The 24,732-nt window shown below is 41.3% G+C and overlaps 1 protein-coding gene across 4 annotated transcripts; it reads left to right on the top strand.

Moving 5' to 3' along the window:
• The first annotated feature begins 3,757 nt into the window (after nt 1-3,757).
• Samd9l (sterile alpha motif domain containing 9 like) lies at nt 3,758-22,175 on the top strand. Of its 4 annotated transcripts, none has more exons than XM_021653226.2 (3): nt 3,758-3,925; nt 7,071-7,208; nt 17,122-22,175. In XM_021653226.2, exon 3 carries the CDS (start codon nt 17,143-17,145, stop codon nt 21,886-21,888), a length of 4,746 nt encoding a protein of 1,581 aa, XP_021508901.1. In that variant the 5' UTR covers nt 3,758-3,925; nt 7,071-7,208; nt 17,122-17,142; the 3' UTR covers nt 21,889-22,175. The 4 variants fall into 4 exon arrangements, with proteins under 4 accessions (XP_021508901.1, XP_060230241.1, XP_060230242.1 ...); XM_060374258.1 differs by lacking the exon at nt 3,758-3,925 and adding an exon at nt 4,655-4,676; XM_060374259.1 differs by lacking the exon at nt 3,758-3,925 and adding an exon at nt 6,784-6,824.
• Nucleotides 22,176-24,732: the final 2,557 nt, after the last annotated feature.

Genomic DNA, 24,732 nt, shown 5'->3' with positions numbered 1-24,732 from the left:
TCTCTGATGTGATGACTCTGGCTTGTGCCAAGTTGATACACAAAACCAACCAGTGCAGAGTTATACCCTTTCCTTGGTCTGACATGTCTGTAAGTTCTTGGACCTGGTTTCTCTGATATGATTTTAGAATACCCATGTGCTCCTCCAGTCTCAGTTTACCCAGTAAATATACAGACTGGCTCTCTTTCCACTCCTAGAAATAAGTGATGCCAATGTGTGCTGAATGAGTGAGACCTGAAAGATGATGTCATTCTGGATCCACACAGGGCTCCCAGTCTCCCTTTTCCTTCTCAATGGAGTAAAAAGCTGCTTGGAAGATGGAGTCTCCTGGGCAATGCACATCCTGAAAAAAACCAGTGCTTCAGACAAAGTGGAGTGGCTTAGAGCAGGTTTTTAAAATAGGGAGCCGATGGGAGGGATACAATGCTCATAAAAATGACAGTGGGGTAAAAATGAGAAAATATAATTCCCCGTGTGACCTTTCATAGAAGGGAAGCATTCAGCATGCAGAGGGGAGCCTTAATAATGGCCTGGCGTAGGAAACCATGACAAAGAGGAAATGGGTAGAATGTCGTATGGTGGCTTTTTTATCCCAGACATAACTTGGTGCCATCTTGGGCTTTCCTCCTGGTAGCCATGGCAATAAGTAAACAAATAAAAAGTAAACCCAAAGTACAATACAGTTGCTACAGTGCTAGCAAGCCTATGGTAATGGAAATGAAGCCACTGACACTCCTGAAGGAAGTCAGGAGCCCCTGCTTCCCCAGCTCGAGGTGTTCTTGAGAGGTGAAAGACTACATAAAGCAAGAAGAAACTAAACTGAAGCCATTTTGAATGAGACTACCATTTTGAATAGGAGTCAAGCAAAGTTTAAGTTCCCAAGACCTCTCTGGATGAGTGACATCCTGGTTGGCAATGAGACATGAATGCTGGGCAAGTTTCTCCACCACAGCTGAGCAAACCAACCAATGAGATCAAGATAAGTGTACCATAAAGAAACGTCTCTTAACGTCCCCTATCCCCGAATCTTGACTGGCTGAAAATGTAACTGTAACTTGGCAAAGATGATTTTGGCTTTTGTGGCTTTTGTGATTTGGGCTCAGGGGTTACAATTCAACTCTGGAGTCTGTTCTGTGTCCCTTATCTATCAGTAGCTGCTTGATTGCAATCCACCTTTCCTTTCTGTATTGATGTGATGGTCGAGTTGTGTTGGATCCAACTGGACCTCATAAAAAAGAAGAAATGGAAGCTTGATTGAAATTGGGACTTCGTGCAGCTTTTGTGAGAGCTCCATTCACGAAGTGGCGTGTGACAGTGATGCAGCTGTTTGGGGCCACACACACTCCTGTAAGTAACGCCTCGCTGATAACAGTGTGTAAGCAGGCCCAGTGAACTCATCGATCTCACGAAACTGAATATTGGTGAAATTGTACTTCGTACAGTCATTGGTGCTCACCTGAAAGTCATTCCTTTTTAACAGGAAAAGGTAATGTGGCAAGAAACTAATTTCATACGGGGAGCAGGGGAGAGAAAGCTCAGCAGTAGGTCCTGTTCACAGAAACCATGGTCTAACCTCCCCACGTTCAGAAGCGACAGGGTTGATAGACAAGCAGTAACCTGTTAGGACTTGGCTATGGCACACATGAAGTGTCAAGATTCTCCAGAAGGTCATATGTGCTCTGAATCCGTGTCTAAGATATGGTAACGTTACTCTACTAGCCAAGATTCCAGATCCAAAAATCAAAGGGTAGAAATGGACAGAGTATAAGTCTCTCATGGCTGAGAAGGAATGACAGAGTTCCTAATGTCCGTCAGTACGTGACGAGACGCTTTACATGGAGGCTGACTAAGCAGAGAACCAAACTCGATGGTACCTGATTACCATTTGTCCCACTGCAGATGACATTCATTCGGATGAGCTGTGAGTTCTAGTGAAAGGGTCCACTGACTAGGCTTCCTGGCAGTGATGCTAGCTTCTCTCCTTTTTGTCTTTTGAAAGTATTTTGTGAAGATGAAATTTGAAATGTTATGAAATATGTATGATATCCTCACAAATCTTTTCCTTTACCGTTTTGTTTATATTTTCATGGTTTCTCTGTCATTCGATGGGTCATGATGTATTTCTACAGTTAGTTTTGGTGTTCTAAGTTTCCTAAATTTAACTAGCAAGAACTTGCTTAATCTGACTTTTTTTTTGGAGAATTTTTAACAAATTCCAATTATTCTCTGAACTCTTCTGTGGTTATCAGAAGAGTTGCAGTGGAGATCTCAAGATATTGAAGAATCCAGGACTGTGAGCCAGCAACCAAGGGCAGCAGCTGCTGGTAGAATAGAGCCAGCCTGACCTATGAGATGAGCTATGTGTGCTGTGACTGGCCAAGCCACAGAGGTGTAACTTGTCCAAAAGCCCTGTAATGGTATATGATTCCTCATGAATTTTTCAGATATTATTATTTTCTGGTACTTTACCCATATCTTCTATACTCACTTCCCTGCCCATTCCCTAAAGAGCCCTCTCTTTTTCTATATTCTCTATCAAATCAACTGTATCCTGCTACTCTCCTTTAGTCCCACCTTCTTCTGTATTTAACTCCCTCCTTCTCCTCCTTAAGGAGTCTCTCTTTTCCCATTTCTCCTGTCAGATCACTTTTATCACTTGTATCACATTACCCCCCTTCTTCTAAAGTCCTCCCTCCCAGAGCTGGAGAGGTCAAGGGCATCACAAGAAGAACTACAGGATAAAGTAACCTGGGCCCATGGGAGCTCACAGACTTAACCACCAACCAAGGAGCATGCATGGGCTGGAACTAAGAGCCCTTACACATATGTAGCAGATGTGCAGCTTGATCTTTCTGTGGGTCCCCTAACAATTGGAGGGTGGAAGAGGGGATAATTTGTTAGCTGCCTTTGGATCCCTTTCGCTTAGCTGGGCTGCTTTGTCTGGCCTCAGTGGGAGAGGATGCGCTTAGTCCTGCTGCAACTTGGGGTGCTAGGGTGGGTTGGTACCAATAGGGGGCTCCCCTTCCCTGAAGAGAAGGGGAAGAATGGTGTAAGGGTGGGACTGGGAGGGGAGGAGAGAGGGGGCTGCAAAAAGGCCATAAAGTGAACAAATTAATTAATGAAGAAATACTTCCTTTCCCAATGGATATATCTACAAAAACATTCTTGTACCTATGCAAACACACACACACACACACACACACACGCACACACACATGCACACACACACACACATTGTCCTGAATTATAGCCCACAGGAAAAGGCATCTGCTTTGTATCAGACTCAGTGTTGTTTTTCAATCAAGCCCTTAAAGGTTATCAATAATCTTAATTCCATTTGTTGTCCAAGTAAACTTTATATCCAAATACAGCCAGAATCTTAAAGTTAGAACTTTGGTTTAGGAATTTGGGGGAGATATAAATCAACCAATAACAGGTGCTAAGCTCACTACAAGACTGTATTTTTTTCCTGATATTTCTGATTTCTTTGTGTTTGTATTCTCTCCAATTTCTTAGCTGTTGTGACCTAAAAACATGTCTGGTGAAAAAAATTGTTACCCACGGTTCACAGTTACTGATAGTTTTCTATAATGTGTTTGTTTGTTTCCTATGTCCCTGGGGACCAAACACAGAGCCCTATGCATACTAAACACACGCTCTACCACTGGGCTACAGCCCCCAGCCCTATAAAGAACTCTCTCTTCAAGATTATGAACTAAACCAAAACTGAAACTACTTCCTCATTCTGATTCTGCGCCAGAGTCCACAGAGGCAAAGCACTGAAGGCAGAGAACTCTGCAGCTTTAACCGCCCAAGTTTTTCGGTTTTGAACAGGATGCTTAGAACTGTATCTGAAGAAAAGAACACAGCTTTAATGTTACTGGTTTCAAGTTTCTAGAATAATAAAGTTTCCAGGAAAATTCTGGTAAGTTTCTGAGCTACAAAATCTTTCCTCATTTTTATGGCTATAATGAAAAAGCTATTTCTTAAAGTTCTAGCTGTATTTTTTTTTATCAATACACACTTGTTAATGAAGCATTGTGTATAAAATATTAAGTTGATTAGTAACAGCAGCACATAATATTTGTAGGAGTCTATTTAACTGATGCTTTAACTTGCAAATGCTTTCCTGGACAGAAATGCTCGGGTAATTACAATTACAATGGTGAGAGCTGGTCAGAGTAATGAGTGGGCTTCTCATTATGCCAAATGGGCAGGAAAAGAAAAATAGAAAAATAACAAAAAGGGAGTCAGGAAACTAAACAACAACAAATACTTACAGTGGTATCTAGGATCTATTGTGATTATGTCAATTTCTACCTTCCTATTCTACGTAATGTTAGATGCCTTTAAAAGTGTTGCTTGCACTTCATCAAAGGCAACGCTGTCCAGAGCTAGCCATTTAATTTTCCCCTTCTCGTCTGTTTCAAGCAGCAATAGAGTGGAAGAAGTGGAGGGGTTTCTGCTGTTGCTGTTATTTTGGTTTGGTTTGGTTTATGGCGTTGTGTCAGTGTGTTCTTCAGGAAAACAAAACTGTACTGCTTGTGTTGAGTCTCACTGTACTGGACCATCAGAGAGTGTGTAGCCCTGTGGGGCTGAGCTACAACTGGAACCTTTCTCTTTAAACAGCCCTCCTGAGGGCTTGGAGATCAAGGGCACTGTCTAGGACCCCTGAGGTAAAGGTCTGTTTGTCTTTCTAGCTCAGCATCAGAGAGTAAAAACTGCCATGTTCTCTGGAGTCTTGGCATCCTGGAGCTGCTTTGAATAATTAACGTGGTTAACAATATGTTTTGTATTCACACTTTAAAACAGGCAAGCCTTGGTTTGCTCTTGTGCTTTCTGTATTTAAAACTTGGGCTGTACTAGGCAAATACAAGATTATAAATTTAGCTAATAGGCACATTTGCAAACAGTTCAGATGATTATGATTTGATTTGGTTTAATTGAGCTGTAGTAGTCCATTTCATAAAGAAATGATACTCTAGACAAATATAAGTAAAATCTGTGAGTAAAAACAAAAACAAACAAAAAAAAAACAAACCAGGAAAGCCGAGGAGTTCTAAGCAGCAAAGATTTGCAGTTTGACATTCTCAAAGGTTGTTCAAGCCAATGACAGCAATTTGATTTGCTTCCTTCCAACGCTACCCATCCAGATGCGCTTAAAATTCATAAAATGCTAAGGATTTTAAAAGCTTTGCTGAATATCATAGATTTGAATCATGCTCCGCACTGCTGGCATGTTGGAAGTAGGTTGGGGAATTTTTGACATATTGGCATTTCTAAGGGAATTTTCGAAGAGTTTAGAATGTCATATTGAGACAAGATGTTCCACTTAACAAGGTTGAAATTTAGGAAGTCGAAGTGTTTTCTATCTGAGAATGTGTCTGTCTATCCCTTTGGCAGCCTCTTGTTTTGAATGAGCGATTACAGCTCTGATGTTTTTGGCAGCAGTCACGGCCTGGCAGAAGGAAATGGGCCGCAGAGGAAATTCCTGATGTACAGTGTTTTCTAGAATACTGAGTCTTGTTGGAATTTCTGTTTCCCCCTTTTGCTACATCCAAAGAGGGGATCTGTCCCCAGCCTTCTTGATAAACAGAGGATGAGCGGCCAGTTAAATATTTAACTGAGTGCCCTGGACTGGAATCCAACACTGCCTCTGGCCCTGACCAGGGGAGCCTATGGAATGGGGCAAGTCCCTGGCAAGGATTCAGCTTCTGCAGTGGACACTGAGGTCTGGAACACCAAGAAGCCTCATTCAGGGCTACCATGTAGGAGAAGTGGCCTCCTCTGGGACTGAGTGCCCCAACAGGAAGCTGAGAAAGTATGTTGTGAAACTAGACGCTTGCAAGGACTTCAAAAAAGAAAAAATCTGCTGATTCATCGCCTTGCCTTTTTCTAAAACTTTCTTTTTGTGTGACCAGTTGATAGAATCTGGAGGTTGTTCTAGCCTAATGAGGGGAGTACTAAAGAGATTCCCCGGATTGCTGTCTCCCATCCTAGCCAAGTACCTAGTAAGCCAAGTACCTACAAACACTGATAGCTTGAAAGCTTTCAAAAATGTAAATTTTCATTGTAAGAATGTATTCCATTTATTCAGCAAGTTTTTTTAAGAAGCCAGCATATGATATGACACTGTAGGTAGTGAGCACGAAAACTCGGTCTCATGTAGTAATAAAATAATGAATGAGTCAAATTAAACAAGATGAGTAAGTTAAAGTATATGAAATATTTGTTTGTGATAAGTTCTTAATAAATAAAAAATAAATCCAGAAAAGGAATAAGAAATGCTGGTTAATGGGGCCAATAAGGCCTCCAAGCAGTGCCCCATAAGAAGGCAATATTTGATAAAAGACCTCAAGAAAATTCAGAACCAAGAACCAAGAGGATTCCAGAGAGATGAACAGCCCCAAACAGGAGCTTACACCATCTGCAGCAAGGAGCAACAAGACGGCCAAGCAGCTAGATCTGATTCAGAGAGATGAAAAAGCAGTGTAATAGCAGAGAGGTAGCAGCACGCCTTTTCATGTATGGCTTTGCACTGTCAGTCAGATGGAAGCCAGTGAGGACAGTGAACAGAATATTGGTGGGATGTTACTAGTGTTTGTAACCCAGTCCCTCCAGGAGATTTACAGAAATCTCTGAAAGGACTGAAAACTACAAGAGGGAAACTGAGCTGCTGAGCTTTTCCTGCAGTTCAGGAGAGACCAGAGGTGGGGGGTTGGGCTTGGACCCAAAAGGCGGGGTAATCAGCTGAAGAGTTACACAGCAGCACAGGAACTGAGTGGGAGAGAAGAAAGGCAAGCTTGCAAACAGCATGCTTTTAGGTGTTTATCTAATTAAAATGGTTTAAGCCTGGGAAAAGATGCCGTCTAGGGAAAGAATATTCCTTTCACCATTCCATAAAGTGTATGTTTTAAAATGCTTGGGGTAGAAAGTTAAAGGGGAAAAATACACCCTAAACAATTCCTAGACCACAGTCCATCTGGTTGCATTTTAATTTGCTGTGATGTTAACACTGAAGATGTTTTTGTTTGTTTGAGGTAATATATGCTTTACAAATACGTTTTCAGGAAAACTGCAAAAGGACCAGCTCTGTCCTGCTTCCTGTTGACTGAAAGAGTGTGATTCCGCCACATTCCAGACCAAATAGCTCCAAGAACACACACCTCAAGTTTCTAATACAAAAAGAAGTTTCCGGAAAAGCTTTGGTAAGTTTCCCATCTTTATTTATTTATTTATTTATTTATTTATTTTTGTTTATTTAATATTGCATTTATTTTATATGAATTGCTGTTTTGCCTGCTGCTTGTATGTCAGTGTGAGGGAGTCAGATTCCTTCAAACTGGAGTTGCAGACAGTTGTGAGCTGCCATGTGGGCGCTGGGAATTGAACCCAGATCCTCTGGAAGAGCTACCAGTGCTCTTAACCACTGAGCCAGCTCTCCATCCCCAATTTCTAATCTTAAAGGCTTATTTACTATCCTTAACAGCTTTAAGCTTTAAAAGCTAACGTCTAAAGTCAATTGCAACCCCAGCAACTGAAGCGGGAGAATCAGAGCTTTGAAGGTAGCCCCAGCAATATTTTGAATCCACATCCCATCCCAAGCTCTATGAGATGCCGTCTTTAAAACAAAACAAAAAAAAAAAAACCCTAATTCTGAATACTGAATCCTATCTTTTAAAATGCTTACTTTTCCAAACGTGTATGTTATTTCTTATTAAATGTTCAAGAAGGAAAGCGAAGCATCGTTTCTTTTGTACATGTACTGTTAGCTGGGGCCAGGGCTTACCGTAGAGAGCCTGGCAAGTGAACGTGCAGAATATTCTGGAGGTGGAAGGGACTGGGGACCATCAAGAATCCAAGCGTGCAGAACGATGTAGAACAAAATAACCAACTACAAACTTCTGTCCTATAAAACATGCCAAAAGTTACACCTAACCAAAGAGAGAAACTTGCAAAGTTTAGTCACCATTTTCATCCAGTCCTGCCTTTGCAGCCAGCATGTAGTGACCACGTGAGGAAAAAAAAAAAAGTATTGCTGTAACATACATTTCAGGAAAATGAAACTTACTGCTCTACAGTTTCATTTCCTCCAAGTGTGAGAGCAGGGTGTGCCCTATTGAGCTCCAGCCAGGCTGAAGGCCGGATGCTGGGCTGCTGCTCAGGGGCAGGTCCCTTGAAATCAGCAGCCATGACAAAACACTTTTTTTTTACTCTGCTGCACCCCAAAGAAAACAGTAAAAGCAGCATCCCTCTCCCATGCTGACAAAGAGGCTCCCCTCCACGCCCTATGCATTTCCTCTGAAGCAGGTGAAGGAAAACAGCCATGTGCTCCCTCCTATCGCCCCCTCTTCTGAAACAGCCTGGCTGGGCAGAGCCCTACTTTAACCATCACACGGTTTTCCTGATCACAGCTCCTTCCCTATGTGCACACGGTAGAGCTCTTTGCTCAGTATCAAAAGCCTGTGTGCTTAAAATATGCCTACAGGCCAGTTTAAAGTTGAGGTCATGAAAACAAGCGAGGGATTCTGTGGAGGCATTAGCAACACTTCTCTCCCCACACCGTTGTCACTCTAAAACACAGCTTCTGTGTTGAGCTGCAGGGACATAGAAAATGTTCTTCGGACATTTTATATGACGGGGGCGGGGGAGCACAAACCACGTGAAAGCGTCCTAAATGTAGCTCAGAGTAGAATGCGTGTCTACCAGCGGAGACTGAGAGAGGAGGACAAGGAGGGAGAGAAAGAGGGAAGGAAAGGGGGAGGGAGAGAAGGGAAGAGAGAGAGAGAAATAAGGGAGGAGGGCTTTACTCTTCAACTACCATTGTAGAGATAGGGAGCTGAGGAAGTTTGTAATGATATAAAGGGGCTACATCTTTTTCTTTTTTTTTTAGTCCTGGGGGTTGAAGCAGGACCTTGCACATGATAGACAAGAACTCTGCCATGGAACTATATCCCAACTACTTTTTTTTTCTTTCTTAACTTCTTAATTTTAGTCTAAGTTGCCCAGATCTTCATCCTTGAATAGTGAAGAAACTTGTGTAATAAGCAAGAGATAAAATGAGGAGAACAGATGGCAGCCACTGGATCTAAGACGGAAGCTTCTATTTTCCTGTAAAGCAAACAGTAATGAAGGGAAGCTGCCATTGTGTGAGCTGACACAAAAACAAAGATCCCACCAGCTCCACATCTCACACACACATACAGGTATGCATGCATACCATATAAACACACCACACACATGGCACACAAATAACACCAACTATCACACCCTACACTATAAACACACAACACTGTGCACCACACACTTTCCACATCATACACTTTACATACCAGAAAACACACACACACCTCACATACACAACCATTCACAGTTGTCACTAGGCACGCAGTCACCAGTAAACAGGACATCCTAATGTGCTTACCTTATAGGGTAAGGTATATAAAAATAGCTGTAACTACTGACCAGCAGAGAAGAGGAAGCCTGGAGCTTGTTACAATATCACAGTCTTTGTGATATTACAAGAAAACAGTTGGTGGCCTGAGTTGCTGGGAGATGTTTCTGGCCAAGAGAGGGTACCACCTAACACAGACCAGGGCCAGTGTGCCAAGCACGACAGGAGCATCTTCAAAGGAGAGTCCATTTTCCCAGAACTGCAAGGGTGATTAGAATTGTAGAGAGCTGAGCATCTTGGGTAGAAAGAGACCAACTCCACAGAAAAGCCGGTGTGAGAAAGACTCTCATTCAGAGGCCATAATTAAGGCAACTGATAAAAACTAGGGTCCACGACAGACCTTCAGGTCCCTGAAGAATGTATGTTTACTAACTTCTCTTAACTAAGAGAAAATACCCTTCTCTTAGTTATGGTGAATAGTTAACTTAGAAATTGCAATTAGGCCTTGTCTCTGGATAATAAAATGAAGAGATTTCTAAGTTCTTTGTTACACAGACATTGCTAAACCATGAATTTCCATAAAAAAAACATGATTATTTCACTAATTGTAAAAATTACAATCTCTTCATTCAGCAAATACTGGGCCTCAAGGATTCACCTGTGAATGAGAAATAAAACCTGTCTATTTTCTACATATTATACCTTAGTTCCTGAGACACGATGAGAAAGACAAGTAAAACATGTTGTGTGTGGATCTTAAAAAGAAAAAATGAAACAAGGACGAGTAGATGAAAGGGCTGGAGGGAGAAGAGAGGCTTGCTTAACACTGTTGGCAAAGGCATCAACAGAGGCCTCCATGAGTTTGCGTAAAGGACTGAAGGGGTGAGGAAGGGAGCAATGGAGGCGTGGACAAGAGAGCAGTCTGAGCAGAGGAAATAGCTAGTTGGACCTATTCTGCAGTAGGCCGCTGTGTGTAGGAATCAGCAAAACAAGCCGGTGGCTAGAGGAGACAGATTGGCGGCGGCAAAGCACAGCATGTGGACAGAGCCTGCAGAACAGAACATTCAGCTTTTGCTTCCGGTGAAATGAGAAGTTTTTGAGCAGTTGGGGGGCTCCACTGACAGTCAACAAAACTGTTACTACTATGCTGAAAACATAATTAGGTGGGGAACTAGACTAAAACCACAGCATAAAAATAAATTGCTGTACAACTGAAACAGAATTTTCAAAGCGATGGCTTGTGGCTTAGGCCAGGATGACAGCAGCAAGATTGTAAGAAGCGGTGAAACCGGGAGTCTGAGGTTGTAGGTATTATCTAACACAATAAATACAAGTTGTGAAAGCAGCCAGAGACGCTGTCACAAGCACCCTGTGCCAGAAATTTAGACTGACGCCCGTGTGCCTCTCCACAGTGTCAAAGTTAATTGAATTACAGTAAATTCACAAGGCTCTGTGGCTTAGAGGCATCAGTTTGCCTGACAGTCCTGCCGACCTCAATAATGGGCTCAGACAGGTGCACGCTCTTTTATTTCAATCTTAATTACTAATAATAACTCACAGCACGCAGCACACAGGGAATATCTCTCTCAGCATGTATAGATGTGGTTTGCAGACTGAATACCAGTCAAATAGGGTACAGCAAAGTTGAGGACGTTTCGGAAGGGAGTTGAGAAAAAACGCAAGTAGAATCTGCATTGATAACAATCTACTTCTGAGGGAACAGACTTCCCCCCGGTGGGTAATATTTGAGGGCAAAAGCACAGTTACCTGTAAAGATGGGAGCCCAGAGCTGGGTTGGAGCAGGAGTTGGTGGGTTCTAGTAGGGCCATTCTCTGAATGTTAGCATTTGACACATTCATCAGGTAGCTGATGATGGGTTGGTGTGGGGCTGTCACCATCGTGGTGGGAGGTGTCTGGGCCTCCCCAGGTCCCTCTGCTTTTTTCCTTCTTAACTGGAGCCCTGGATGTCAAAGCACTCTCAGGTTCATTGTGTACATGTCTTTACTTTTCCTATTTTATATGTGTGTATATATGTGTAGAGAGCTTAGGTCTAGTCCATGCAGTGTCCTTGGTTGGTGCTTCCGTCTCAGTAAGCCCTTCCAGGCCCAGGTTAGTTGGGAATGTTGGTCTTTTTGTGGAGCTCCTGTCTGCTCCAGGTCATTCTATCTCCCCCCCCCAACCCCCTCTCCACCCTTCTACAAGACTCCCTATGCTTCCCCCAATTTTTGGCTGTTAGTCTCAGTTTCTGTTTCCATCCATTGCTGGGCAGAACCTCTCAGGGGAGAGCCAAAGGCTTGGACAGCTCAGTTGATGAGGCTCCTGACCCTGAATCTGAGATATTTATATTTTCAACATCCCATACAAAAGAGAGCAATTTTAAAAATCAGCCTCTTTTATAAAATATCTTCAGCAAACCCTTCAAGAACATATTGGGTAACTGCCTATACTATCAGTTCTATCTAGAGCTCATAAATGTATGGTATGGCAAAGCTCCTCTCTTCAGTTTTACCTGAGATGAATGAATTAGCTATTTTTGTGTTGCTCTGACAAAATCCTAATAGAAACCATTTAAAGGAAGAATAGATATTCTGGCTCACAGTTTCAGTTTTCTTTGGGTTCATGTTCTTAGGCATGACCTTGTGGTCGTAAGGGACTACAGCTGAGGAGAGTTGTTCATACCACGGTAGACCAGAAGGCCAAGATGAAATCAGGAACTAGGGATCAGAAATAAACTTCAAAGGCCTGTTCCTAGTGAGCTACTTCTGCCAGATAAGTGCTGGGAGCCAAAGACAACTAGTGGAAAGTTATCAACAGCTGAACTGGGACCTTTAAGGTCATGGATGAGAGATTTATGTTCCACGAACTTGTGAGACATGTGCTCGTTAGGCTAGAGCATCTTGAGATATCTTAGCTAATATTCTTGTGGTATTTCGCATGATAAACCACCCTGCTATCTCTTGTGCCATAAACTATCCTGCTGACGCATTTCCCCTTCCTGCCTTCTCCCTATAAAGTTGTGTGAAATGTTTCAAATAAACGAGAGCTTGATCAGATTTGAGACTTGCTCTCCTTCTTTGTGGCTTTTGTTCCTTCATTCACTCCTCCTCGGGTACCTGTTAAATTCCCCTCGGGCCTGGGCAGTTAAGTCCAACTCTCACCCCATAAAGGTTTCACTGCCCTCCCAAACATTTGAAACACTAGATTCAAATCAAAACATGGGCACTATGCATGTCTGTAGAGAAGCAGGAAGATCAGGGTTGGCCCCTCAGTTCTGAGACTAGAAGAAAAAGCTACTTGTTTGTATTCCTTTGGCTGGCCCTTGGTTCAGAGAAACTGTCTGCTGCTAGAACACACATACCTTATACCTGAGACTACCAATCAGTACTGAAGAAGCCTCAGTAGACTATGACTCAGCTCCTTCAGTCAGACTCCCGGGCACTATTCTCCTCCTCCTTCCCACCTTTAACCTCACAGAAGACAGTCTCACATTTTTTTCCTATCCTCCTCACATATCCCCAGCCCAACATCCCTCCCTATGTCTCACACCTACCACAACTTATCATTCTAAACTTTTTTGAGTATGCTTGGGTAACTTGCATGATTTATATTTTTACTCCTCCTAAATGGAGTTACGAGTTTCCTGAAAGAATCTCACATCTGTTTGGGTCACCACTGATTTTAACATTATGCCTTGAACATCATAGATACGCAATAACTTCTTGTTGAATGAATAAAGTACAATAAATACACGACTTTTTGTGGAACCTCTTGAGACCACGCCCACCTCATCTGAAATACATTTATAGGGTTCATTGTACCTCTTGATTAGCTTGGGATTGGTCATGATCTCAGATTGGAGCCAAAAGTAACTAAAAGAATCCAAGACACTAAGGCAAGCAGGAAGAAATTCACTGGAGTGGAAGCTCCTCAATGGCTACAAGGCTACAGCCTTTGCCAATCCTTCTGGCCATCACTTTTCCCATCATAGCTTTGGCCCATCATAGCCCTTGCACTCTCAAACCCCGGTTCTTCTCACCTAGTTTCCTTTATCAAGCTTGGAGATGAGCCTCCTGGTGAGTTTGTGCAAAACATGCCAAACACAATTAGGTTAAACCTATATTTTGTTATATTTTATATAAGTAGTGGTTCATACATTAGTAATTTTAAACAGACATTACTTAATATTTGTTTTGTTGAGTCAGTATACCAGGTAATAAGTTTCATCACAGCATTTTCCTATACTTCGTTTTTGGTAATTTTCCTCTTCCAGTAACCCCCTCCTTGTCCTACTGCTGCAGGTTTTCTTGGACTCCTGGTAGCTCTCTTTCTACTTATATGTCACGTGTATTCTATTACCTCCCTATTCTGCCCCCTTTCTTCCCTTTTAAGACCTCCTTTCCCTTCTCATGTTGCCCTTTCTAGTTTCACACAAACACACACACACATTCACTTTCTCTCTCCACACACACCTTATAAAAATTAAAATTTAAGTTCCTCATATGAGAGAAAGTGTGTGGCATTTGTCTGTCTGAGACTAGGTTGCTTCACTCACAGTTCCATCCATTTTCCTGTAAGTATAATGATTGTTTTTTCTTTACTACTATTGTAAATAAAATTCATTTGTTTATGTGCACCACCTTTCTCCCCAAATACATCCACATACACCCCCGGGTTTTCTTTGGTTGTCCTGTAGTTCTTGGCAGTTTTACCAACTGCCTGTCAGGTTTTTTTTCATTATTTTTATTTTTATTTATTCATTTTACATCCCGGTCATAGCCTCCTCCCTTCTCTCTTCCCAGTCCCACCTATTCTCCTTGTTTTCCCTATCCTCCCTCTCCTACTCCTCAGACAAGGGGATTTCCCACCCTACTCCAGCATATCAAGTAATATCAGGACTGAGCTTATGTGGCTTCTGTGGCCTGCTGAGGCAGCCCCACCAGAGGAAAGTGATTGAAAAGCAGGCAACAGACTCCATGTCAGAGTGATCCCCCATTCCCCATACTAGGGAGCCCATATGAGGATGGGGCTGTCCATCCACTACATCTGTGTAGGGGGCCTAGGTCCAGCCCAGGCGCGGTTCTTGGTTGATGCTTCAGTTACCACAAACCACCCTGGGCCCTGGAAAGTTGGCCTGTTGGTCTTCTTGTGGAACTCCTGTCCCCTCTTTGTCCTTCTATCCTTCCCCACACTCTTCCACAAGTTTCCCTGCACTCCACCCCGTGTTTGATTGTGAGTTTCTGCATCTGTGCACCACATGTTTTGATCTCTTCATCTGTTAACATACGTTTAGTCTGGCTCACTATAGTGAAGTGTTGGTATCATGTTTTTATGGAATGTATACAATTTACCCTTGTTCATTCAAATGCTGATTTCTCTACCCTACTATCTTGTTTCAATCCAGACATTGCATTGTGATGCTTATTCTAAATATCATCTGTCTCAACTTTGTGTAAACATGCTATCATTTGTTCTCTGTGTTGTCAATAAAACAACCAGCCAATGCTGAGCAATGGAGAGAACAGGATGGGACATCATGTTCCAGAGGGGAAGAGAAAGAAGAGTGGGAAGGGACCTGAAAACATCAGGAGAAATAAACTGGATCTAAGATATGACTAAAAAGCAAATATAATGTGGGAAATCTGAATATAATGTGGGAAAAAGCAAATATAATGTGGGAGGAAGTTCTGTCTGCTTGGAGGTTTAGGATGGAGTAATTATTTCCCAGCATTGTGCTCTAGGTTAATTAAATAAATCCTAGTGTCTGTGTGGTGATTTGGGTATAAAGATGGTTTAGGAATAGCCATTGTTTAACTAAAAGATAAATCAATAGTAAATATAATAGTAAATAATCATTAACAGTAAAGCAATAAACAAATATTCTCAAGTACCTCTGTAGATGAGATGTAGAGCCCTCTGATTATGTACTAGGACCATAGAACTGGATTATAATGGCAACTCTGTTTATAGTTTTTGGTAAACTGATTTCCATAATGGCTATACCAGTTTCCATTCCCCCAAGCTGTAAAGAAGGGTTCCTCTTTCCCTACAACTGGCCAGTATCTGTTGTCATTTGTTTCCTCAAGGACAGTCATTCTACATGGGGTGAGATGGAATCTCAAAGCAGTTTTAGTTTGCATTCCTCTGGTGCCTAAGGATGTTGACAGTTTGTTTGTTTGTTTGTTTGTTTGTTTTTTCAAATAAATTTTGGCCATTTGTTTTTCTTCTTTTGAAAACTATTTAGCTCATTAGCTTATTTACTGGTTAAATGATTTGTTTGGTTATTTTAGAGTTACTTATGTATTTTATATATCAATCCTGGATTTGACATATAGTTGCTAATGACTGTCTATTTCCTCTGGTAATTGTTCCCTTTACTGTGCAGAAGATTTTAAATTTCATATCATCCCATACGTCAGTTCTTAGAATTATTTTCTATGCTACTGAAGTCCTTTCGGAAAGCTTTTGTTATGTCTGTTACCAAACTTGGGGATTACAGCCTGTGCCCCAAATCAAGTCCAGTCGTTTTTGTTTAATAAGCCAATTAGAAGAGGAAAAAAAGTGGAAATCAGAAACATGATATGTATTCATTGCAGCCTCATTATCCTTCTTCTGTGTCCTAACGTGAAATTAAAGTTAAAAGAGAAGGCTGAGAATATACACCTTTAAGCAGTCGTGGTCAAGATTTGGTCCCGCCCACCAAGACCCATCATCGTCTGGGCTTAGGTCTCAACTTGTCTGATAAGGCTTTAGAAATGTGTGAATCTGCTTCTGGGAGGGAACTTCTCTCTCTAGCTGGGGCCTTTTTCTTTTCCAGCCCAAGGGAAATTCCGGATCCTTTGGGATCCAATATTTCAATAGTCTGACAGCAAAATTGAGAGACATGGGTATCTCTTTAGATATCTTTTTAGGTACCTTCATTTCTGCCAAACCTGTTACATGCCTATATATTGAAATATTTTAGCTATATTATCCTCAGTCAAGTTTCAGATCTTACATTAAGACTTTGATTCATTTTCAATTGGATTTTGTGCTGAGTTAGAACTAGTTGCCTGGTTTTATTCTTCTTTGTGTGAACATCTAGTTCGCCATAGACATCCGTTGGTTAGGTAGTCTTTTTTTCCAATATGTGCTTTTGACATTTGGGTGGAAGTTTAGATTACTGTGGCTATAGGTATTATTTCTAGATCCTCTAGTCTACGAATCTGTCCTTGTGTTAAATCCATGTTGTTTTGTCACTATGGCTCCAGGGTATAATTTTGAGATCAGGAATGATACCTCCACATTGTTCTTTATGTTCTCAGTGTTGCTTTGGCCTATTCAGATCATTGCCCTATTTGCTGATCAGTTTGAGTCTGGGATACTAATTTTTGTGGATGTTCATATATTTGAAGTTTAACTAAAATATTCTTCTATGAAAAGTATGTTGTTACTGAAGATTCTAGTTTATGTCACAAAACCCTAACTTCCACATAGATAAGTCTAAAAAGGAAAGTCATCAAAGACAAAAGGGTTTTTTCGCTTAGCTCACAGCTACTGCCTATTTCACTATCACAATTACAATTGCTTGTAATTAGGACTGTAAAACTAAAGAATGACTATGAAGCAGTTTTAAGTTATTCTTGAGAAATATCATATATCTATTTGTATAATGTTACATACCAAGTTGGCTGTGTGATGTTAGTGATAAAATATAATGCTAAAATATTATTGTATTACTTTTTTCCAAGGAACAAATTTGAAGCTTGGCCATGAATGGACAAACAACTCAACCTAAAATGATAAAAGACTGGACCAAAGAACATGTGAAAAAGTGGATAACTGAAGACCTTAACATTGATGAGAAATATGCTCAAATCTTGCTCAATGAGGAGGTAACAGGGATGGTCCTTCAAGAACTAACTGAAAAGGATCTTAGGGAAATGGGGTTACCACGGGGTCCTGCACTTCTGATAAGGCGTATGTATAACAAATTGAACAGTTCCCCTGAAAGTGACAATCAAGATTCCAGACAATTAACTAATACAAAGCTCTCGATAAAAGAACACCAAAAAACGACCAAAAATGAAGAAGAAAAATCAGTTTCATCCAATAGTGCTCACGATCTCAGAGAGACAGGACAGAATGAAGAGCAAGAGCCAAGCCCTAAGGAAGAAAATGCATTTAGTGATATAGCAACTAAAGACATGGAAGGTAGTCATCCCAAACCAGAACAGATGGCTTGCATGCCCTACCCGTTTGATTCTTTCCATGAAGCCAAACAATATATAGAACATTCTATTCTACGAGTGCCTGAAACAGGGCCACTCAATTTAATTGACCCAGTACATGAGTTCAAAGCCTTCACAAACACAGAAGCAGCCACAGAAGAGGACCTTAAGATGAAATTTAGCAATGAAGTCTTCAGATTTGCAGCAGCTTGTATGAACTCACGCACCAATGGCACTATCCATTTTGGAGTGAAAGACAAACCACACGGAGAAATTGTTGGTGTGAAAGTCACCAATAAAGATGTCTTTATTAATCACTTCAATGTAATGATCACAAAGTATTTTGAAGACAGTGACATCAAGGAAGCTAGGGCATGTATACGGGAACCAAGGTTTGTGGAAGTCCTACTACATAACAATACTCCATCTAATAGATTTGTCATAGAGGTAGATGTTATTCCTAAACATTCCATATGTAAAGAAAAGTATTTCTACATTATGATGCAAAGTTGCACAGATAAAACATGGAAACAGAGCAAAGATAGTTCATTGTTTGTGAGAGAGGGAGCTAGCTCTAAGAATATCCTGGCCAATGTCAAGCAGCGGGATAGAGAGTTCAAAAAATTTCTAGAGAATTTAAAGACATGGACAAAGTCTAGAAAGGAGGCTGAAGAAGAACAGCGTAGGGTGGTGGTGAAGAAAGAGAGCGAAGGACTAAAACTGTCTAAACTTTTGACCAGACACCAAGGCTCACTGGATAAATCCTACTACGACTGGTACATTCTTGTAACAAATAAATGTGCACCAAATCAAACAGAGCACTTAGATTTTATAAAGGAAATTAAATTGTTTGCTGTGCTGGATTTTGATCCTTTCTCTCGGGTCAAGGGAGTGGTCAAGGCTTACAGAGAAAGCAGAGTTGCAAACCTTCACCTGCCCAGTCAGTATGAAGAAAAAACTTCCATAGAAGAGAAAATTTCTTCTCTGAAACTTTATGAGCAGCCCAGCTGGATCTTCTGCAATGGCAGAGTAGACTTGACAGATGAGTCCTGTCAACCTCTAGAGCCACAAGCATGGCAGAAAGAAAGGGCTTCTGGGGTTAGAAGACTTATTTCATTCCTCACAGATGAAAATATTTTAGTGAAAGGGAAGGTCTTGGTGGTGTTCCTCTTGCTTTCTCCAGTAGAAAACCAAAAAGATCCACTCATTGAGACTTTCTGTGCTTTCTATCAAGTTTTCAATGGAATGGACAATACGTTGTGTATCTGTGTTAACTCAGATATCTACCAACGATGGAGTGATCTACTACAAGTAAGACTGGGAATCGAAGATGATTTAGAAAAACACAGTATTTCCACTTTAAATTTAGAACTGATCAACAATACTATCCTTAAGCTGAAATCAGTCATTCAGTCTTCAAGAAGATTTTTGCCTTCCTGTGGATCCTCCTCCGTTATTCTGGAGAAAATGGAGGAAGATATCCTGACTGCACTGGAAATCCTCTGTGAAAATGAGTGTAGAGACACAGACATAGAGAAAGATGAATCTGAATTCCTAGAGTTTAAGAAATCGAGAGAAGAACACTTTTATCGAGGAGGCAAAGTATCCTGGTGGAACTTCTATTTTTCTTCTGAAAACTATTCTTCAGCTTTTGTGAAAAGGGATAGGTTTGAAGAACTTACTACTTTAATACAGCAGTGTGCAGACTCCCCTAAGCCGATCTTTGCCAAAGTCATCAACCTGTACCACCACCCAGGATGTGGCGGTACTACATTGGCTATGCATGTTCTCTGGGACCTAAAGCAGAAGTTCCGATGCGCTGTACTGAAAAACAAAGCAACTGATTTTGCAGAGATTGGAGAACAAGTAAGCAAGCTGTTCAGCTACAAAGCTACCAGCCACCAGGACTACATTCCCGTTCTTCTCCTTGTGGATGATTTTGAAGATCAAGAAAACACCTACATTCTGCAGAATGCCATCAATTCCTTTATAGCAGAAAAGGGTCTGAGATATGAAAAGACACTAGTAATAATCCTGAACTGCATGAGATCTCAGAATCCAGATGAAAGTGCAAAGTTAGCGGACAGCATTTCACTCAAATACCAACTTTCTCCCAAAGAACAAAGAGCCTTTGAGGCCAAACTACAGGAAATTGAAAAGGAGTATAAGAACTGTGAAAACTTTTATTCCTTCATGATCTTGAAAGGCAATTTTGACAGGACCTACATAAAAAATGTGGTGAAGAACACACTGAAAGACCTGGACGCTTCCAGCAGGAAAGCCCAGCTCATTTCTTACCTGGCATTACTCAACTCCTATGTTACAGACTCTACAATTTCAGTCTCACAGTGTGAAATATTTCTTGGAATCACTTACACCAGTAAATATGGGAAACCTGAAAGTGTAGAAGACAACATGGGAACCTATTCCACACTTCTAATAAGAACTGAAGTTTCAGAATACGGGAGATACACTGGTATACGTATCATTCACCCTCTAATTGCCATCTACTGCTTAAAAGAACTGGAAGTGAGCTACGGAATGGATAAGTGTCAAATTGCACTGAATATGCTAAAAGACAATATATTCTATGATTCTGGAATAGGAAGAGACAAATTTAAGCATGATGTGCAAACTCTTTTACTTACAAGACAACGCAAGGAGCATGGAGCCGAAACAGACACACTGTTTTCCCCCTTAATTGAGGAACTGCAGAATGAGGAAACGGAAAACGTCTTGACAGCAGGAAGTGATCGGTTCCCACAAAATGCATTCATTTGTCAAGCTTTGGCAAGACACTTCTATATTAAAGAGAAGAACTTTAGCACGGCTCTGGTCTGGGCAAATTTGGCCAAAAGGAAAGCACCTAAGAATTCCTATATTTCAGATACGCTCGGTCAAGTTTACAAAAGTGAGATCAAACAGTGGTTGGGTGAAAATAAGAGCTGTAAAACTATTAGTGTGGATGATCTAAAACATTTTCTAGAAATTGCTGAAAAAGCCTCCAAAGCTTTCAAAGAGTCTCAGCAGCAAACTGATAGCAAAGACTATGAAACTGAAGCCTGGTCTCCACAGAGGTCCCAAAGAAGATATGACACATACAATACAGCTGGCTTCTTCGGTGAAATAGAAGTAGGTCTTGACACTATCCAGCTTCTTCAGCTCACCCCGCTTTTCCACAAAGAAAATGAAATGTTGAAAGAATCTATGGTACACTTTTTATCTGGAAAGGGGATCACCCCTCCAGACCCCAAAGATGAATATTATGTTGCTCTCAGCAACTTTACATTCCACCTACAGAATTTACAGTCGGATCTGAAAAGGTGCTTTGACTTTTTTTTGGATTATATGGGTCTTCTGAAACCAAGGAACACCCCAAAAGAAATGACAGAACTCTTACTAATGAAGAAAGTCACCCGGAGTTTCAAGAAATACTCAGAACTCTTCTGCCAATTGGATACCAACGTGTTACAGGGCAAAGAAGATCTGTTACTTCAAGAGGAGACCTGTAGGAAACGCATAGAAGCCTGGAGAGCAGACACGTTTTCGGGACTCCTCGAATATCTAAACCCAAACCACAAAGAAGTTAACAACATGGAAAATATAGTGAAAGATTACAGCTTCCTGTTACTGCAAAACAAGCGGCTAACAAAAGGGCTGACAAAAGAGACACAAAATTTCATTTTGGCCAACATTATTCTCAGTTGCCTCAAACCCAGCTCCAAGTACATCCTGCCATTTAACACGCTGAAAACGAAGCTCCGAGAGGTCCTGCAGATTGTGGGGCTCAGCCACCCGCATCCTGATCCGTATTTCCTGGCTTGCCTCTTGTTCTGGCCGGAAAACAAAGAGCTAGATCAAGATTCCACCTTAATAGAAAAATACGTCTCCTCCCTGAATCGGTCCTTCCGGAGACAGTACAGGCGCATGTGCAGGTCCAGACAGCCGAGCACGCTCTTCTACCTGGGGCAGAAGAAGGGTCTTCACAGTCTTGTCCACAAGGCCGAAATCGAACGGTACTTCAGCGAAGTGCAAGATTCAAATTCCTTCTGGCAGAGTGGGGTAGTGTGGGAAAAGAGAGAGGTCAAAGACCTCCTACGCCTGCTGGATGGCCAGGCTGAAGGCAAGCTCATCTCTGTGGAATACGGAACAGAAGCAAAAATAAAAATACCGGTGACTTCCGTGTATTCGGGTTCACTCAGAAGTGGAAGGAACATAGAGAGAGTGTCCTTCTACCTAGGATTTTCCATCGAGGGCCCTCTGGCATACGGCATAAAAGTAATCTAGGAAGGCATATTAGTTCAACGATGTGAATTGGCATTTCTTATACTGTAGCCACTCTTTATAGCCTACAGCATTTTCATGACACTATTGGCTTCATTATAACCACACAGTTTTCTCCTTTTTCTCTCAATCAGTTATGGAATACTTTGGAGGGCACAGAGCTTGGCCCACAGAAGCAGCAGTCATTCTATATCCTAAATGCGTATTCCCAAATAGACGCATTCAGTCAAGACGTTTCCCTTGCAATGAGTCACACTCTAACTGCTCAATAAAATCTGTTGTAAATGAAATCACTTTTCTGATTTTGTTTCTTCTCTAGGAAACCAGAGATTTAACTAAGAAGAATGTGAACGTAGCGCTAAAAAGACAGCTCAGCAGTTAAGAGCACTTGCTACTCTCACAGAGGACCTGAGTTCAGTTTTCAACACCCACTTCAGGTGGCTAATAACCAACCACCTAAGTTCAGCACAAAGGGATCTAACGCCCTTCTGCCCAGCACTGACATCTGTGCTCACATTTACAAGTGCGTGCACACACACAAACACAATTAAAATAAAATTCAAAAACTAAACAGTTGCAGAGACCTCTACTCTGGGTGAGCTGAAACTTTATACATATAAACACACTACATCCATACATTAAGATCTTAATATATATTTATTAATTAATTAATATGTCTTAATACATTATATTAAATAAATAGTCGGGGGTGTGCATGCGCACATGAATCTTCAGGTGTAAGTAAATGAGTGAGCGCGTGAGTGTGTGTGAGAAGGCCTTGCCTACACAATTAGTGTGACGTCAAGCAACTGCAGAGGTCCGCTCACCTCATCTTGGTGTTAGTAACAGCTTCTGTGTAAAGGAAGTACATTGCTCCTCACTCTCCATTGACCTCCTCCAATGCATGCATACACACACACACACACACACACACACACACGCACACACTTTCGTCTCCCACCTCTTTCGGGATGCAAAGGGGAAGGGATCAACATTCAAAGCAGTCTTTTGTTTGAATGCATCCCACGCTTAGTCCCAGGGAGCCTGCTCCATCATCTCTGCTTGCCTCCTCTAAAGGAAGACGTTTCCCCACTTGCTTTTTTCTCCGTTTTTTTTCTCTCTGTACTTCTCAACCTGCTCTCGGTGTTTGCTATTCTCCTTCGAAGACTGTTATTTTCACCACGTCATCCAAGTGTCTATTTTGATTTGCTCTTCATGATTCTATGCTAGCACCACCTTCGCCACTAACTCTTGTCTCACCACCATCCCCTGCCTGATTGATGGCTTCCTCGTGGCAGTTTGTACCATTTCTAGCCTCTTTCTAGTACAAGGAATGACATCCCAGGAGCTTATCCCTGTATACCTAGTACCAGGAAAAAGTATTCCAGACCTTGGAATTTGAAAGCTATCCATCACCAATAAAATGAAACACGTGCTAAAAGGATATTTATATAATATATTATATACGTGTGTGTGTGTGTATATATATATATATATATATATATATGCTTTATCTCTATATCTTCTTAAATGTAACAAAAGCTGTTCCAGACTTCATGCTTCTTATCATCAATAAGGCCGTACCCTGTCAGTCTTCTTATTGCCAATGAAACTGGAAGGGCTCATGTAGTCCAAAACATGTTCCTGTTTCTGGAAGCCAAGCATGCTGCTGACTCAATTCCTACCAACTGCTGCCTTCTTCTGCATCCCACCTCTCCATCTGATAACAGACTCTCGCAAGCTGCCGAGTTTTCTGAAGTGTCCTGTGGATGTAGTTTTATCCACGCTTTCTACACAAACTGCCAGAGCCCGCCAGCAGAGTCAAACAGTACCTGAGTGGGGAGTGAGGATTAAAATAATTAAAACAAATCACACTACACACAGGATCAGCTTGAGAGGGCTGTCAGTATGACTGAAGCAGTGTGGGTTTATTCCAGGGTTCATTTTTTATAGGTAAAGCAAAGACAAGTCACATCGATACAAAAAGAAAAGGTTTGTGGAAACCCCTAACTTCTTTTCAAAAACTACGTCTGGAACTAATTCCCTAAAGCAGTTATGGTCCAAGGTCACACAGACAAGCTTTGAAAGAATTTGGAACAAGCTTTTAAGGAATTTGGGGACACCTCCTCTCCTCTCTGTCAAGGTGAAGGCCCAGGTGAAAACATTACAAAGCAGCTCGCCACGGGTCGCCCTTTTTTTAAAAGACCATAGCTAAAGAGCTATGGAGCAGAAGATTGTGTCTGTCTTAGCCTGTCTTTCTTGAAAGATATATTCTTACATTGGTACATGAATTCCATCATTCATGCCCTGTCTTAGGTTGAATACACCTCAGAGAGAGCTTATCAGTTCTTGACTACCAGCCTTCACTAGTGTAGACTCCTGAGTTTAATCTCATGCAAATCAGCTTTAACATTCCAGAAGGCCTTGATGAAGGTTTTAATTATCCCTTGTAGGAGACATGCTCCTAACATGAGGAATAAACTAAGTCCTAGAAAAGTGATGTAAAAAGATGACCATGAGGACCATAATGCCTGCAATAATTAATCCAAGCATTCTTTTAGGTCTGCTTCTAGCACTCATAATCCCTTATCAGAACATCAAGCCTGAAAAACATTCACAGGAACCATAATAAAAGAAGTCAGTCTAACAACCAGAACTTGCTGTCCTTTTGAAAGCTTAGAAATACAGTTTGTTAGTTTACATTAATGGCAAGAAACATTAAAGTTTGGTTCTTGTATAAAAATGTTAACATTTCCAAAAAACAAAACAAAAGGAGAATATGCATAGGCAGGTACAGGGCCTCTCAAGGGTTTCTGAAGCAAGCTTGTTTTGGTCTGCTGAAAACAG

The sequence above is a fragment of the Meriones unguiculatus genome, chromosome 21 (genome assembly GCF_030254825.1).
Source record: "Meriones unguiculatus strain TT.TT164.6M chromosome 21, Bangor_MerUng_6.1, whole genome shotgun sequence".
Taxonomy (NCBI): Eukaryota; Metazoa; Chordata; class Mammalia; order Rodentia; family Muridae; genus Meriones; species Meriones unguiculatus.
This window is presented reverse-complemented; position numbering and strand designations above follow the sequence as displayed.

Bases quoted from the DNA above. Each gene is read 5' to 3' on its own strand.
- Samd9l (XM_021653226.2), top strand. From the start codon at position 17,143: ATGAATGGACAAACAACTCAACCTAAAATGATAAAAGACTGGACCAAA.